Genomic DNA, 18,609 nt, shown 5'->3' on the forward strand with positions numbered 1-18,609 from the left:
CGTTCTTTTTTGTTATTTGCCAGTTGGATTACAGGGGGATCCTCTTGGCCGACAAAACTAAAATTCGGCACAAACATAATTTCCAGTTTGTCGACTGACATTTCCGTACGTGTGCGCGTGTGGGTGTATCGGTGAACCAGTGCATCGGTGTGCGTGCCTGCATCGGTGTGGCATAATGCAGATAAATCTACGCGCCTCCTGCACTGTTTTATTTTGCACGTGGGAATCGCAATAAAACACTAAAGAAAATAGTTATACCCCTAATAAGGTAAAAAATTAAATTTTGTTTTATATTAAATTATTTGAGCCCTTCCTTATAATTAACATAATCCTACTGATTAACCACGATTTGCAACATTTATTCTTACATCTTGCATCATTTACATTTAAACTAAATTATTAAAAAAATTATTAAATATAAAAATCTTTACTTTAAAAATAAGTAAGATATTGTATAATATTTATATTAATTAAATTTTATTTTCTATGAATTTTCTTAAACGTTGATTACTTATACGCACCGTTGCCTTTAATAAAATCTATTATTTTCATATAGACCCTGACTTGAGAAATAACTTTTCCTATTTTCCAAGGCCTTAACAACAACATTTTTACATTTAAAATTTATTTTATAGTACCTACATATATAATATTTAATTTCACGTAGGCAATAACAGTTTCTCGCAGTGTGATGTTACTTTATTCTGGCCTCTTTTCGCCGGTCTCCTGTGTTTTGTTTTAGTTAGCCCATTCGCTTTTTGTTTTTGTTTTCGTTAGCACCGGCTACTGTAATTGATTGTTGTGTAAATTTCGCCGTTGCTGTTGTTATTGCCCATTGCTGTCTGCTGTTTCTGCAGTTGTCCTAAATGGCCATGGCAATTGCTTTGTGCCAACTGGCGAAGAGAGAGTTTTTCGGGGGCAGGTCTATTGGATGATGTTGCATGGCGAGGAGCCAGGAGATTTGGCAACGTTGCATGGCAGATAACGTTTTAATTCGGCCATGTGCCAGGGCATTAAAACTTTTCCAACTCGGGATTGAACGAGTCGGGAAATTTGAAAGTTTGACAGAAACTGATGGAAAATAACGAAAGCCTTTAGTCCTTTGAAGCAGTGTTTATCGGTTGCTAACTTTTACAAAAGCTTAGTCCGGAAAAAAGGGCGCTAAAATAAGAAAGTAATGTAATTTGATGAAGATTTTCAATTTGTCCATAAGTAACGCCTCATTGTTAAACAAATTGAATGATAAATAAACAATACAGCTAACAGAAATTCCAGACTCAAGAGCATTAAACTCAAAGATAAACGTTCTTTGAACTCGCAACATCCTAAATGTAAAATTTCACAATATTCCCGGGATGATCGAGCATCGTTTGCTTTGCAGAAAATATTAATAGCCGCTCTCTGACTAATTTGCGATAATATTTATCAGGTCCAGGGCCCAAAATGGTTTCCATTTTGCACACACACGAAAAATTGCCTTCTAAATTGTGGCGAGGGTTCAAAAAACCAGCCGAGAACAAAAAGCGCAACGAGAGATAAACACAGAAAGACCAAAGAGATGGGCAAAAAAAGCATCTTAGAATGCCAGACAACGGCCAGCGATTTAAACAAAATCAAACAGAAATGGTTGTGTTTTGTGGGGCGTAAATATAATAAAACAAAAGCGAGCGTAGACAATGCCGGACAATGACAAGAGAAGCGGACAAATGGACATACTTGGGTTATTTCGGACATGGACTTGGACATATGCAAAGCGTCTCCAAGATCCACTCCTCTTCAAACCGATCCGATCCCCCGATCTCTCGGGTAGGAAAAATAAGCGAAATCAAGTGGAGAGGAGCGGTGGTGGAGTCCAAATGTGGATGCCTGTACGTCAGCAATCAGCAACAAAGCAAGGCAAACGGCAGCAACAGCAACACCGCATACAAAAGCGGCCTAACACAGAGCAAAAATGCTTTTTTGTCAAGGGTGAATGACCCAGAATCAAAATCCACAAAGTCGTCGACGTCGTCGTTGTCGTTGCTTCTGCTTCTGCTGTTGCTGCCGCTGCTGCCTGGCTGCTCCTGCTCTCCTGCCCCTCGATACCGAATGCGAATCCTCATCCTCATCATGCAGCTAAATCGACGGAGTCTTCGTGCGTTTGGCTCGTTTCAGTTTTCGTCATCCTCGAAAAACACGCCGCACCTCTCGCTTTTCTGCATCATTTTGTTTTGTATGGCGCACCCCCTCCGCCACTCTACGCCCCTGGCTGTTATGATTGCCGCGTTGCCAGACGATAACCCAAACCAAAACCAAAAAATAAAAAAAAAATAAAAAAAAGCGGAGAAAAGCAGAAAAAAGTAAAAAATATATAGCTAAAAGCAATGAATTTGAACATTTTTGCAGCATTGCACACGCGACTCTCGCACGCTCGCTCAGCCAGACAGTCTGAGAGATACAAATGCGGCCCACTCGCAGATACAGATACACTTACAGATACATTCGCAGTTACAAAGTGTATTATACTGCGCTCTCTGGATTTTCTAAGGCCCCCAAGTGTTATCGGGCAAACCAAGAAGCGCTAATTGCCGCCGTGTTTGCCGTAGATACACTTTGGGTACTCATTGAACGGAGCTGCGCTGCGGAAGTTTGACTAAGCCCCCTGAGCCATGATCATAGGCAGGTGATGCCTGGTGACACCGATTCTTCTTTGAGCTTTGCATAAATGTGACCCCTTGCTTCTCGTCTGGGTTTTAAAGTTAAACTTAAGTGTACTTCAAAAAGTTTTTATTTTAGTTCACAGTTACTACTTTTTTAAAATCTCTCTTTAAAAAAAGATTTTGGATAGGCATTATTTAAAAAATCTATAAAGAAATTGATTTTATTTTTTACAGTAAAGCGAATATAATTGGATTAACCATCATCAATGTCTCAATTTAAACCACTTTTGAAAGCTTTACTAAAATTATACAATGATTAGAATAAAAATGAAAGAAAAATATACATGTCTAAATAAAAATGTAATTTTATGGTTTCCTGTTTTAAAGTTTAAATTTTAATTTACCCTAAACTTTATACATTTTACCCAAAGGACAAAAAAGAACCTTATGGGTTAGAAACATAAATAAGAATAAATAAATATATATTTTCCCTTCAGTCATTTGTGATTATTCTTTTTTCAAGTGTGCAAACCCGAACAAAGCGTCAATTAAAGTTGACCCAAGACGATGTCGACAAGAACCAAAAGCCCGCTTGTTCGGCTCGTCCTGTCACCTAATTTCCGTTTTAGAAAACATGTCCTCAGCCCCGGCCAAGAGCCACTTGAGGGAGCCCTTTGCCAACCCTCTGCCCCTTTCGATTCCGTCTGGCTGTCCTGCGAGAACTACAACTAGTTCTGTCAGTCGGAGGACGAAGACGAGGACGAGGACAACGACAACGACAGCGACGACAACAGCAGCAAATAATTTTGTAATTCAATTGTTGTCCTTCTGCGCATATGGCGTGTGTGTCGACAGGGTCCTGCGGCAGGTTCCTTTGGCTAGCTGCGAGCTGCGAGCTGTGAGGAGCCGTGAGCTGCGAGGCAAGTGGCCTAGCCAGACGGCTGTCTGCCGGTGCTGTTGGTTCTTTGACTTGTCCTGCTCCCGTTTCGAGGACCTACGACAATAGCAAAAGTTGCCAAGCACAACCGGAAAAGGAATGGCCGACAAGCAGCGTCGACCTCGGTTCGTTCCTTCAGTTTGTGCAGAAGCCTCGGCAAATTGCAGTCGCTGGTGTCCTTTCTGCGCTTCCCCTCACTTTGCCACTCTAGCCGGCTCTATCCTGTTCTATCCAGTCTGCTTCCTGTGCCTCAGTTGGCAAACAGTTTTCACGTTACCTGCTGCAAAGCCCTAAGTGGCAACATTTTCCTAGAGCTTACATGGCGGAAAAATGTTTAAAAAGGAGATACGTAATATTTCTGTTTAGTTTTTTATAAATTAATTTAAATTTAAATTGCGCTTAATAATTTCTTTTTTTAATTTACTATTTTTTTATTTGGTTTCGCAAATATCTGACATTGAAAAGTAAAAGGAAGTGTGGTATTCAAAAAGTATGCAACAAAAAATGTAGCGTAAATTAGTGAGAAATTAAAGTTTCCGTTGTCAACTCTATATTTTTATGTAATGTTTCAAGCAAAATACTAATTTGTTTCGTTTAAAATTAGTATGCAACAACATATATAATTTTGAGTTCTAAAAAAGCACTTCAATTGATCAATTTAGCTGAATATCATTATTTTTCGCCAAAATTTGAGAGTACTTGAGTACTCATAGTAACTTATATTTGTTCAGTGCATCTGCTATTTATTTCATGCCAAACTTTAGCATTGTGCACAAACTTGTGTCGCTTGTCCTATTTGGAAAATGTTTGGATCTGAAAGCCAAGAGTTTTAATTAGGGCTCGGTACAAACTACTTGAAAAGCACCGATGATCATTATGGGACTTGAGGTGTCGGTTGCAGACGGACTGCCCAGTTGGGGGCAGGCTCTCATCCGATGATGGGATGATGAGATGGCTGGGCATGGGCTTTTCCCATGGCTGCGCTCATCGCTTATCCGCCATGTAATTTATGCGTATTAATTTCATCTCTGGCCTATCCGGCTTCCTGTGCCTGCGATGGCCGCACAATGCAAATTTCTTCGCTTCTTTCTGCGGCTCGTTATGCGTTTTGAATCGGTCCTCGTTCGATGTCCTCTGTCCGTTGTCCGTTGTCCGTTGTCCTCTGTCCGTTGTCCTGCGGTCCGGTCATTGCATCCCACCAGGCATATTGACCGGCACAAAAGATACGGCGTGGATACAGCTGGGAAAAAAGGAGAAAAAATAAAGGAAAGAATGGATTCGCTCGCTCCTCTCGCTCCTTGGCGAGGACAATAGGAATGCAGAATGCATCGCAGGAACCGCTCAATCCCTACGCCATTATTCGCATTATAATGCCATTCCGATATGTATGTAAATAAACAAAACAAAAAATAATAATAAAATCGCTTGTGTTCTAATTGCCGGCAAGGACCTGCCTGCCCGCCAGGATCCGACTGCCTGGCATCCTGCTAGGCTGGACATGCAATTGCATTGCAGTCGCTGCTGCTCTTGGCATTGTTCCAGGCACCGCTTAAGGGTTGAGTTTCAAGTTCTGCACTCGTCGGGGTTATCGCACGATTACAAAAGATTTCCTACTCTCTGGTCAGCTTCAGATCCTGAATCGGATTCAGATATTCAGATTCAGATTCCGATTCGGCTTCGGATTCTCGGGTACAGCAATGCGAAAAGGCTAAGCTTGCAGCGGAAGTCGAGCGTTCATTTCATCATCATCATCATCATCACATCAGCTGCCCCAGTATTTTTGGAGGGCAGGGCGGCGGCGGTTGGATTGAGATTTATCTAGGAGATACTTTATGCAGCAGCTGTTGCAGAGTTGCGCAGTTTGGGGGACATTAATCACTGGTCGCGCTCAAAGTTTGACCTCTTCGCTGCGTGTGAAATCGAAGTCGTTCATCTGCTATATCCTGCCGCATTTCTGATGCTCCTTTTGCTTTTTTCTAGTTGCCTTGCACAAAGAGAAATATTAAACACTCGACCATAATTCTTGTTCACCAGAAGTTGTTTGGAAACCTGGCTATTTTGGTGAGTTATGTATATCCAAAAGTTTGCAGTTGGTGACCTCACTGCTTTTTTTGTTCTACTGTTACGTTTTTAAATTGTTTGATTTTTTACCTTAATATCTTGGAATGTTCTATAAATTAGAGCAATCACTTTATTTATTCTTCCAGATTTATCTTTATTTTTCTTGAGTACTGGACGCGTTTGGTGACCCCGATTTTTTATGGGAAACATTTCTTAAAATGTGCCGTTTAATTCATCAGTATTTTAATTTAAAATTAAAATCTTAAAAAAATCTCAAGATTAATTTAAAATTCATTGATTTTACGCTTTAACCTCTTCTAGTAATGACTAGGACACGATTTTATTTATCTTAATGCCACCGATATTGAATAAATACCGAACCACTAATTATTCTAGTTTTTTTTTCACCGTGTGTGTGCGTGTGTTTGACCTTCTGGGCTGTCATTGACCCCGCTGCGGTGTAAGGCCAACTGCATCGCGGTCATGCAGGAAGGGGTTGGGGTTGGGGTTGGGATGGTAGAACGGAATGGTACGGAACAGAACGGGCGAGCGGTCTCATTATAGGTACATAATGTACAGCCGAGTCCTGCGGCACTTATCCGTAGTGGCAGCCTGTGCTGCTGCCAGTCGCGTTCCCATTCCGCCTTTGTTTTAACTCGCAAAAAATATTACAACATGTACACTTGAAACTTAGAATGCACTCGCATAAAACACAACACTCTACACACGGCACACTCGCATGCACTCGAAAATATTCACTCGGCCGTACTGACCTATTCCTCTGAAAACGCTGGTTGGCCTGTCTGCTGCCAAATGGCTCAAGTAGGGGGCCCAGAACAGAACATAGCAGAACAGAACGATTCTCGAGACCAAGCCAAGCGTAAACGTTTAAAGTTCCCTTTTGTTTTTGTCCAGGGATTAAATGTGGGCGGGATGCAGGGGGCGGAAACGGCAATTTAATGGGAAGGATAATGAATAGGTTGCCTAGGAACTCGCTCGCCGATACGCATACTTATATCTGGCTCTTTGATGAAGGGTTTGACTAAATGCGGTCAAAAGATTCGAAGCGGAAAACCAGGAACCGAAAATACTTCGGCTTTTGCATCTTACTTTTAATGAACGAGAAATTATATGTATTTTATCTGTTGGATAGAAAGAATTTTTGAAAAGATTTCCACCCATTCAGTATTCCAGGATCTAGCTAAATTATAGAAGGATATAATAATATTTCTACATATTGGGGAGAATTTTTCAAAAAATTCTTTAGAATTCAGAGTTTAAAGTGCACTTTTAACACACTGAATAGAAAACAGACCTTTTAATACTAACCTTTGATTATCTTTAGTAGAGGCTCATTACTTTGCCCTTTAATACTATCTGTTCCAATCGCTTCTCAGCTTACTGCAGTTGAAAACTGCATTATCGGCAGACTGCAGCGCTGCAAAGTGAAGCCCTGTGCAGTTTATGCAAATATGATCTCCCGATCGAGATTAGTGACACTTGATTGCATTGCTGCCGCTGGGGCAATCTCTTACAAAATGTTTTAACACCTCGTTGAGCTTACAATGGCTGGCGATTGGGAATGCCTGGTCTTGGGATCCCAGCACCTGAAAATCGATATTTGGACAGAAGGTTAAGGATGGAGCTAGGTAGCAGGGCTAAATAAGAAAAAAAATCCAAACAAAAACTGGCTGCCAACACCTTGAAGCAGACGGACGGCATTTGTGGACGGGGTATTGAATGTAATTAAAAGGAGTTGGATTACACGTGTTGGTGGTGGTGGTGGTGGTGCTTTCTTAGAGGGGACGGGCAGAGGGGGCTGGAGGACCCCTCACAAAAGGAGCTGCTTGCATGCATGCAAAAAGAAGGCAGGAAAAAATGGGGAATGCAAAGAGGGGAGACTTCTTCTTTCTTTCGTTTTTTTTCACTTAACACACAAGTGAAGCTCCCGCTCCGCTTCTCTTCTCTTCTGACTGAGCGACTCTCCAAAATGCACTTTAAATGGCAGTTTCCGGTCACACACACACACACAGACACACATCCTTTTGGAGAGAAACAATGCAAAAAACGCCAAGGAGTCGCGCTGTGCCAGGAGCAGCAATGCACCGCTTGGTACATACTGTACTCCACCCCTCGACGTCGCTGTCATGTCCGCCGTCATCGTCCTTATAGCCGTCATCCTTGCCTCGTTCTCGTTGTTGTTGCTCACATCCCTACCTTTCCTTGCTTATCCTTCGTGCTTAATGCAGTCTAAGCTTTCCATAGGCACATGTATAGGCCTACCCCTTGCAGTTCTTGCATTTGCATCGGCTTCTTCCTTTGTGCCAAGGGTTGAATGGAGAGGACTCTCTGCATGCAGTCGGCTTTATTAATCATTCCCCGCACATTAGCATAACGAATTAATAATCATATTTCAGATGTTCTGTGTTCACCAGCGCAGCTTCTTCCCCATTTTCTTGATCGCCCGTTTGGTTTCGCGACCCACATCCTGGGCCGCCCTCCGCGTCTCCCGCTCGCCATCGTGAGCAGCCCTCGAGGTTTCGTGCTCGGCATGATTCTCCGCCCTCCGCGTCTCCCGCTCCCCATCGTGGGCCGCCCTCGAGGTCTCCCTGCACGCATCCTCGGCAGCTCGAACAGTCTCGCGAGTAACTACCTCTACCACTCGATCTATTTCCCGCTTAACGATCGGAAAGGTCATGCGAACGGGACGCTCCAAACTGCGCCAGAAATCAACGCGCATCACTCGATTGCCCGACGGATCCTCGTGATAGGTCACCATGGCAATGGTGTCCTCGTCGAGGATCTCGATGAAGTCCTCTTCGATGCCAGTTTCGCAGTATTTGCCCAAGTAATCCTCAATCTCCTTCATGGAGGGCCGTTTTTGGGGATCTGCTTCCAAGCATCGTTCAATCATTTGCTTGATGCCCTCTGGGCAATCGGATCTCACTGCAGGCATCGGTGGTCTTACACCTGAAATTAAGTTATAGCTTTAAAATTTAAATGCCAAGTAATCCCACACACACTCATAGAAATTTTCCGGTAAAATCGCCCTAAAAACAGGGAAAATCGCCCTAAAACGGGGGTCAATGGCGACTAGGCAACAAATCTAGGGCGAATCGCCATAAAAATAAAACCAAATAAAAGCAAAAAAATCTATTAATTTTTCGGGCGGGGGGGGGGGGTGTTGATATTTTCCTGGGAACTGGACTCAACACATACACACACACACACGAACATCGTTTCAGATAATTTATTTGTTGAATTGTTGCTATATCGGATGATGCCATTGGGGGCAGGAGGCAGCAGACTTGTATAACTGCCGGTTATAACTGAAAAATCATCTTTGTAATCGAATTAAGGAGTTATATATAAGGAGAAAAAACAACTTACTTGAGAAAAACATTTGGGGTCTCTACGAGGGTTCGAACCCACGGCCTCTCGAGTTGGAGTCTATACACTCATAGAAATTTTCCGGTAAAATCGCCCTAAAAACAGGGAAAATCGCCCTAAAACGGGGGTCAATGGCGACTAGGCAACAAAATTAGGGCAAATTGCCCTAAAAATACGGGTGATTTTGTCATACATTTAGGGCGATTTTTCGTAGATCTAGGGCGATTTTTCTATTTTCAAAGGTAATTGCCCTAAAAATAAGAAATGAGACCCTTAAACTAAAGGCAGTTTCCTTCAAATCCAGGGCGATTTTTCTGGACTTATAGGCGAATTGCCCTGGAAATCGGAAAAAATACCTTTAAACTAAAGGCAGTTTATTATAAATCTAGGGTGTTTTTCTGGATTTTAGGGCGAATTGCCCTAGAAATAAGGAAAAATATCCTAAAACTAAAGGCAGATTTTCATAAATCTAGGGCGTTTTCTCTGGATTTATAGGCGAATTGCCCTAAAACATGTAAAATGCTCCCCAAAATTTTACGGCCATTTTTCATAAATAAAAATACGATTTCATTATATTTTTTTTGTTTGTTTTTTATATTTTTGTTTGTCGTTATTTACACAATTTCTAATTATATACATTTACATACTTTTCTACTTATTCTTATTGCTAAAAGAATTACATCGATCTTAATTTTTTGGCTTAATGTATTTTTTGGTCTTTAGGTTGTGTGCTTCCGCCGGAGGGAATTTTAGGTCTTACTGATTATCAAATTTTACTTCTAATTGAATGCATAGAAATAATAGTTTTTATTGGAATGAACAGATTGTTTCTTTAAAATAGTTACAGTTTTAAGGTTTTATAATCCTTCAAGAGTTCGGATAAAGCTTTACCTTTCTTATCAGACTCTAAATGAATTTCATAAAACATTTTTTGGATAAATGTCGTGGTTTAAAACAAAAAATATTTTGAAGCACACATCAATACTTTTCAATAAGGTTGGCATTCTATAAATAAACCTCTGATAGGTAAACTGGAAATTCACCAAGGTCAAAAAGGGCTTGTTCCCACGTTGCAGCTGAATGGTTGCAGTTTCGGCTTTCCGGATTAGCAATTTTCCGTCAATGCCCTTAGATGTGTTTGCAGTTCCCCAACAGTAGCCTTCCAAACCGAGAAACGCCTTCGCGGGTCCGCAATGGTGTGCTTCGCGTTCTTGCTCCCGCCGTCCTTTTTTGTCATTGCTGTCGCACCAACACTGAATGGATCGCAAGCCAAATTAAAGTTGATTGTATCTCTATTAAATAAAAACAGTCTATTTATTGAATGAGAAAAGAAAAAGAGAAAAAGCACATACCTTCAGCGTGGCTTTCCAAAGTGGTTTGCGGAAGCTGGATCTCAAAGACGTTCTCAATCTAAAACAAGAAATAAAATTGTTAGAAATTAAAATAAAAATGCACTACTAACAGTCAGAATTTTCATTTAGCCTGCGATTGCGTTTGCTGCTACTTCTGGAAAAAAAGAAGCAACAAAAGCAAATTTCGGTTACTGACGAAATGACGCAATAGAAATTTGGGGGTTATTTTGGCATATGCACTTGTGAATGCGGTTTGTCCGGTGCATAAATACAGATTTCTGGTAAATATATACATCTGTATACATGTGTATATTCTGTTGCATCATTTTTTTACCTCAAGCATTATTTACATATACACATACATATATGTATACTCTTATTAATGTTCTTACTTTGTTCTGCCACACTTCCAAAACTCTACATCTGGACCGCTGCTTCCAGTCAAATCTTTTTAAGTTTCAGCTGCATTTTCCTCTGTTACAGATACATATGTAAGTTCAATTAGTTATTAATATCCAAATTGCACAATTATATATGTATGTACTCACCAGAAAACAGAGAAAGAATCGCCTCCCAAATCCTTTAATAGCGTTTACATTTTTCACTTTTTCACAAACAAAAGGTTTCACAAACACGTCTTTCGCTGCCAAGCGCCGAAAAATTATGACAAAGTCTAGACAATGCAACTCTTTCTACCCCCACCCTTGCCACTGCAACGGACGAAAAGTAGCGAAGAAGAAGAAAAAGGGTGGACTTCTCTAAAGTCAAATGCGCTCAGCATCAAAATTCATAGAAAAAGGTCCGCCCTAATATACACACACATTCACTTGTTTTGACCTGCCAACCACACACACATACACACATATTACATATGTATCCATTAATTGCGTCTTAGAATTTCGTTTGACTCTTCCTTGTTTTTAGGGCAATTTCAGAACATATTTTTGGCTATTTTGTTCTGCGTTTTAGGGCGATTTCGCCCTAAAAAGAAGGAATTACTTTTGGAGTCGACTCATAAAAATTCGCCCTAAAAAACAGGGCAAATTTGGCGTTTTGGAAAAACTAACCCTAAAAAAAATTTTCCATGGCGATTTTTCGTATATTTAGGGCTAGCCACCCGTATAATAAGACAATTTTTCGTAGTTTTAGGGCGACCTCGGTTTTAGGGCGACTTTTCTAGTATTTAGGTAAAAATTTCTATGAGTGTAACGCTCTAGCGCTGCACCAAAGTCCCATCGCGCTAAGCAACGTACAAACACTGTACACATCTTACTTTCTTGCGGTCTAAGTTATTCGTACAAAAACTTGAATTTTTTGCTGGCTGGGATACTTAGGGCCGTTTCTTCGCATGCTTAGCACAAATTAGTCTTTAAACTCAGAATTTCCATATGTATTTAGGGTTTTAAAACTACTTTAAATTTAACATGCGAACGAAAAATTAGTAATAAAAACTGTAATAAAAAAAAAAAAGTGTTGACTCACACAGGAATCGAACCCACGACATGTATTTTCAAACAGCAAAGCTGAAAGTGCGAGTGCTTAGACCGCTGGGCTACCCATTCTTACTCACTTGTCTTGACCTGTCAACTACACACACATGTAAATAACATGTTTTACATGTATGTATCCATTTATTGCGTCATAAAATTTCGCCCTAAAAAACAGGGCAAATTGGCCTTTTTGGAAAAACTAACCCTAAAAAATATTTTCCATGGCGATTTTTCGTATATTTAGGGCTAGCCACCCGTATAATAAGAAAATTTTTCGTAGCTTTAGGGCGACCGCGGTTTTAGGGCGACTTTTCTAGTATTTAGGTAAAAATTTCTATGAGTGCAGAAAAAATGTGATATGAAATAGTGTCATTTCTACCTTCTTTCATATCAATAAAAAGCCGATACGATTAATGTCAAATTTATAATTCATACATATCAACTTGATACTCCATTAGTAAATAGTTTATCATTTCATCAAATACTATGTTTATACGATAGCAATCACGATTTCTTGAAAGCGCGAAATAGAAATAACCCCTGTTTATACGACAGCCGAGAATTCATGCTTTTATTCACTCTCAGCTGATAGGGATGCCGGACCGGCAAAAATATCTAATTTTTAATACCACTGATTAGAGATATAGCCTATAAAAGGCCTTCAATTTCTAGCGATCTGGCAACGTCGATCATTTTTTACAGAGTTACCATACTGCATATCACCAAATCACGCTTTTGGGCTGAAATCATAGTCAACTTTCGTGTGTTGCCGAATTCACGAAATGGCGTTTATACAAGCACGAATCGGCCGAAAGCGTGAAATGATAGCGTGAATTCGGCATCGTATAAACACAGTAAAAGTTATAAAAATACTGTTTTAAAATATCAAACTTAGTATTTTTTAAACAAATTTTGTAAAATATGATATAAATAACTTGGTCTTTAAAAAATATTAAATTAACTGGCACATATCAATATGATACAAAAGGATATTTAGCAATATTTATCTGTGCATTGCATTGGGTAAATAAAATGAATAAATACCATTTAATTGTTTATTTAATTTTTCAAATTTATGTCCATTGACACCTACCTTCGTTTACAGCTACCAAAATGGCAAATTCATTGCCCACATTCTCATAGTCCTTATAGGGCTGTGTACGCGACATCAGCTCCCAAAGCACAATCCCAAAGCTGTACACATCGCCCTTGTCCGTATACTTTCTATCCCTGAATGCCTGGAATCAAGAAGGACTTAGTTACTTGTCTAGATTTGCATCCCAAATCTTTTCACGCACCTCTGGAGCCATATACTTCACAGTCCCTCGCATATCTGACTGGTTGTTGGACATATCCGTGGCCAAGTCAAAGTCACCAATTTTTAGGGTTTCAAAATCATCATCCAATAGCAGGTTTTGCGGCTTTATATCGCGGTGCAGCAACGGTCGTTCCCTTGAGTGCAAGTGGGCCAAAGCCTATAATGACCAGGAAATATAATAGAGGATATAGCGAAAGCGATCTCATTCATTACCTTGGCACATTGGAATGCCCAGCGAGCGGCTTGCTGCACAGTGTACTCCCACTGGTTGTCGCCGTAAAGAAAATCGTAGAGCGACCCATTCTTCAGATACTCCATCAATAAATACTCCGACTTCCCATCGCTGGCTGTGCCGAAGACCGTCACAATATTTTCGTGGCTGATCTCCGTTAAATGTGTGATTTCCCTTAATGCATTTTTCTTTTGGGTCTCAGTCAGAAAGTTGTACGCCTTCACCGCAATGGGCTGGTCCTTAAAAATGCCTTTGCGCACCACAGCAGCGGCTCCAAATCCAAGTTTCTGTCGAGCATCGGGAAGGATTAATCCAGGAAAAAGTTCTAAGGAAAATAACTACCTCACTTAGCACCTTGACGTCAGCGATATCCACTCTTTCAGCCATCATTCAGCTTCAAATACTATTTATGCACTGAATTGCAGGCACTAATGAACTCAGTTTTTAAAGGCCAGTTAGGTGTGATAACGAAATCTTATCGGTTTACGATAAGACACAAATCTGTTATTCCCCGAATTTATAGCAATTTCCCCGAATAGCAATTTAAAAATATTGTTAGGCTGTGACTTTTATACCTATACTTCTAAATTTTTATTTATTTATATTGCAGTTTCCCACAACATGGATCGCGATTCATATCGCACCTTCAGCCCGGAAATGTACTCGTCATTAGCAAGACCATTGGGTCAGCATGGAACTGGTAAGTGATGGTTTTATCTACTATTTTTTGATATTAAGGGATATACATTAAACAAATATTAGTAAATGTAAATATTGGTAATATAATAAAGCAGCAGTAACGCCTGTAAATTAGATTCCCTGTCCCCATACTTTATTTAATATTTATTTTAAAGATTGTTCCTATCTGTAAGTAGATAGGCCCTCTGCTGGATGAGCTTAGAGCAGCTTTATGCTGTTTATATTGGCAGACCTGCCCATCTGGATCTCGCATTACACGCCAATGCAGTGGCCTGCTTGAATTACACGAATGTCTACGGTTACATAAAGCGCCTGACAGCAGTTGCTCTCCATTAGTTTATGCCTCCGGCCAAGAGTTCCTTGCACTCCTTTCGTTTTCAGCCTTTGCTGGTGCCGTTGCCCACACATTTGTTGGTGTAGGTCCAGTTGCAGTCCCCTGTACCGATATAAGTCCGGGTTCCAGTCCCCGACTTATGTAAACCACATGCCCACTTCACTTGGCAGGCTGCCTGACTCGCTGGTTGGTTGGATAATGCACACGAAAAAAAAAGATATATAAAATAATATATAAATATAATACTACATGAAACCGTGCCACATCTTTCCCCTTACATTAATATTTTTCCTCTTTATTTGGGATGATATTTTTACTGTGTAGCAAGTTTGGTTGGTTGGATGGTAGGAAGGCCTGGGCCCCAGTGCGTTTACATAATGCAAATGCAAGTACATGGCACTTGAGCATGCTCTTCGCGCCACGTTTCGCATATTTGCCGGCTGCATGTGTTCTGGGTACTGGGTTCTGGGTTTTCCGGCTGTGCCACCGTTTCTGGTTAGCCCTTTGCCATGTCAGCACCTTGCAACATCATTTTTTCGACTACGGAATTAATGGGTTAAGTAAATAGCCATGTAATATGTTGCAGTGCAGAGTGGAGAGAGAGTGAAGAGGGGATGTGGAGGGGGCTTTGGTTATGGCATAAAGGACTTCAATGGCAGCGCTCGGATGTCGATGCTGATATCCTCCGGTCTGCAGCTTTCACCCCATTCAGAGGCCTCCTTTTCGCTGACGAAGCTACCAAATAGTTCATAAACTTTAAGATAAAATTGAAATTAATATTTAAGTTATTATACGTGCCTAATGGAATATTAATTTAAGATATTTGGAATGTGCTTAATGCACACTTCTAGGTCAGTTTATTAGTTTTATATCTAATCAATTCATTTAGAAATTTATTGATAAATTAAGCTTTATAACATTTTTATTAAATTTGTTAACCTATTTATACAATTATTAACGTAAAATATACAGGCAAATTGTTCAAAAATGTATTAATTGCTTTAAATTGCATGATGTCAATACCAAAACACAGTAAAGATATTTTTTCCAATTTATTCAACCTATTTTATTTTATTTATTCAGAAGTTCAGTGGACTCAGTGTGGCACATTATTATTGCACTTAAATGTAGAAACTGTCTGAAAGCAAAAGCACACCATCTGAAACGTTATTCACGTAGGTAGTTGCACCTTGCTGGGAAGATGTAGGTGAAACATTTCGTATTCATTTGGCGGCGACAAAAAACGCGTTCTTGCACTTTAACCACGTTCAAAATATCCGTAAATACGAGCGGGCGAACTAAAAGCGCTGTTGTCGTCGCCATGTGTGCGCAGATTGCATTTCAATGGACGGACCCTCCTCCGCCGAAGGTCTCCCCCGACCAGAATCCTTGCCTGCATCTGCATCTGCATCTTTCCCCGGTTTCCCAGGCTGCGCCATGTGCAAGCTGCGCGGCTGTTGCTGCTGCTGCTGTGATGTTGCTGCTGCTGCTGCTGCAATGCATTGCTCGTTGCAAGGGTCGGCAGTTGTGGCTTTTGTTTTAGGAAAAAAAGAAACGCGGTGAGAATAACTCGCCCCATGCAGTGGCGAAAGGCAAAAGTAGGCCAAGTTAAAATTGATTTAATGCGTTGATTGCGTGGAAGTTGCAGCTGCGATTGCAGTTGCAGTTGCAATTGCCGTTGCCCAGATTTATGCCGCGTCAGCTGTGCCTTGTTTTACTTTCGATGGATCTTAATCTGGTCTGCGATCCGGTGGCCTGAGATCGTACTGACCCAGAAAACGAGACAGGCAAACAAGAGAAACACTCGCAGACGGGGCGTATGCGCGATATGCTATTCCGAACATTGACCCAGGACCTTTGGCCACCCACTCGGCGCATTCGTTAAAAATAATTGCCAACCCCCTTTGGGCAGGTTGCGTGCCGCAACGATCCTTGAAGTATATATTTTGCCCAGCTTTGCTGATTTTCCCTCCGGCAAACGTCAAGTGGCCGCCGCTTTTCTTTTGACAGCTAATTGGAAAAATGTTTGGAAATTCGCCTTCTATTTATTCGCGCACATCGGAGCGTTGCCTGGGCAATCGCCTCGCTTCGACTCAAATCGAATCGAAAGTAGGGTCCTTGGCAGGATGCGGAACAAGGGCGCATTATATTTTAACACCTTCATCCAATTGCCAGCTTTTTGTTCTACTTCCTCGCATCGCATCGCATCGATCCTGGGCCGCTGTCAAATGCGTTGCCCTTCTGTCCCTGCCTCGGGCCTAATTTATGGACTTTGGCCATTTGCTGGCGCATCATTCCACTTTTTTATACATACATTTTTTCTTCCAAAAGTGACGACAAAACATTCCACAATATGACAAAAAAACGCAAGAAAGAGAAATCCCTTTTGCAAAAGAATCAAATGCAAAAAAAAAATAAGGAAAAAAATGCCATCGACAATTTAGATAAATTTTCCCACCAGCCATGGCCATAAAAACAAAGACCGCGACCCGAGAAGATCAGCGAGGGGTGCTCTCTCTCTCTCTTTTTGCAGGATTCCAGGGTGTCCAGGCCACGGGTGCGGTCATCATACTCATACACTCATCCCCATGCCCACATCTCCCAGTCATCCAGTCCATTCATCCACAATATAATCACGCTGTGCTCGATATCGAATGATAAACTCCGAGCCAGAGTCGTATAAAGATGATGATGATGATGGTGGTGCAGCTTGCTTACCTCCAGTTTGTGTGTGCTCAACGGCTCAGCGCATATCCTTCAGGTACAACTTACTCATATATCACAAAAGGATACTCCGCTCCTCCCGTTGTGTGTGCTTTTCTGCTTAGCTTTTTGTCTTGTCTGCGTGGTCAGCTCTCTGGCTATTGCTATTGCTATTGCTCAGCCACCTTTTATCCCCTCAATCGCCTCGATCCCCCCCGCCCCTTGATCCTGTTCGTCCTGCTGGCCGCTCGAAGGTGACACCGTCGCACAGACAATGGCCAAGGCAGGAGACACGATGGTCAAGCGACCGCCTCTCGCAGAGCTCGAATAAAAAAAGGAATAAAAAAGGAAGCGGCGAGCGCAAAAAAATTAGACGATACGAACCAGTCGCTGGCCAAATGCAAAAAAAAAATCCTTCATATAAAAAGAAGTACGCAAATCAAAATCAACTCGTAAAAAACTTAGTTTTATATGTGGGTCTGCATTAAAAATGCAAATGTCGCATTGAGTTTCCTTCCTTCTTGGCTCGTTTTTTTTTTTTTTCTCCATCCTCCTCCGATGTCCTCGCTGCGGCTGGTCATCCACTTCCTGTCCCTCTTTCTGGGTTGGCATTTAAGATTTTGGGTAAACAACGTTTCGCCACGGTGAGCAGAACCTGAAGAAATCTCTTTTCTGGACTTGAATATCAGATGTGCTTTGGAATTGAAAATAATAATATGCATATTGCGATACAGGCTAAAAGGCAATAGGTATTAAAATATATTTAGTTTAAATATAATCTTTAAACATTTATTTATGCTCTCTTTTCTAGTTTTTGTTCCTTTTCGGGGTCTTCATTATCAAAGTTAAAAATGTAAAATTCTTTTACAAATAAATGCATTTGTATTTAAAAGTCCTCAAATTGCTATTGTTTTACGAAACTACACTTATTTTAAATAACTTACCTTTATTTCTTAAAGAAAGTTGTTTAAACTAGTAACTTTTAGTGTTACAAACCAAACCCTTTTTATTTTAACAAATTCAATATTCCTTATCAAATCAAAGTCTTTTATTCACGTTTAAGTCAATAACTTAAAAATTTTCCCCTAAAAAAGTTCAGGAATAACCCTAACAAATTTTACATTTAATTACTTTAGTGCAATCAATATTTCAGACATAAATATTGGTAAAAATTCAACAAATGCCTTCCTTTAAAAGTAAGAACTTCCTTCTAATTCTATTAACCCCTGCACCCACACGGCTTGGCTTGTAGCTTAACCCCGAAACTTTCTCGAGGCATCAAAAATTATGCTTTTTCACTACAAGAATAAGGATAAGCAAAAGCAATGCTCGCTGATTCCAATTGCGAGAGTACAGCAGCAAAACATGAGCAACCAACCACCGGCGATAAAAAGCCGAGCCAGAGGAAGAGCGAATAAAAAAAAAGAAACTGAAATATCAGCGTGGCTCAATAA

At 40.7% G+C, this 18,609-nt stretch overlaps 2 protein-coding genes and 1 long non-coding RNA gene across 9 annotated transcripts in view; 1 reads left to right on the plus strand and 2 right to left on the minus strand.

The window, feature by feature from the left end:
• Syp (synaptotagmin binding cytoplasmic RNA interacting protein) overlaps positions 1-18,609 on the plus strand; it is a 56,672-nt gene that overhangs the window by 7,032 nt on the left and 31,031 nt on the right. For all 6 annotated transcript variants that reach the window (XM_017147959.3, XM_017147965.3, XM_017147975.3 and 3 more), the window contains exon 2: positions 14,030-14,119. In XM_017147959.3, coding sequence (XP_017003448.2) covers positions 14,030-14,119 — 90 coding nt within the window. The remainder of the gene's footprint in view (positions 1-14,029; positions 14,120-18,609) is intronic.
• Positions 7,993-13,821, minus strand: Takl1 (Tak1-like 1). Its single transcript, XM_017147983.3, has 5 exons — positions 13,762-13,821; positions 13,401-13,706; positions 13,168-13,344; positions 12,963-13,107; positions 7,993-8,607 (listed from the first exon to the last, which is right to left on the minus strand). The coding sequence occupies exons 1-5, from the start codon at positions 13,807-13,809 to the stop codon at positions 8,066-8,068; spliced, it is 1,218 nt and encodes a 405-aa protein (XP_017003472.3). The 5' UTR covers positions 13,810-13,821; the 3' UTR covers positions 7,993-8,065.
• On the minus strand, positions 9,636-11,407 carry LOC108060731 (uncharacterized). 2 transcript variants are annotated; one of them, XR_006412384.2, is made up of 4 exons: positions 10,928-11,407; positions 10,772-10,853; positions 10,380-10,437; positions 9,636-10,319 (listed from the first exon to the last, which is right to left on the minus strand). It is a non-coding gene; the product is annotated as an uncharacterized lncRNA (long non-coding RNA). The 2 variants fall into 2 exon arrangements; XR_011419119.1 differs by having other exon boundaries at positions 10,490-10,853; positions 10,928-11,405.

This window comes from Drosophila takahashii, chromosome 3R, assembly GCF_030179915.1.
Source record: "Drosophila takahashii strain IR98-3 E-12201 chromosome 3R, DtakHiC1v2, whole genome shotgun sequence".
Lineage (NCBI taxonomy): Eukaryota > Metazoa > Arthropoda > Insecta > Diptera > Drosophilidae > Drosophila > Drosophila takahashii.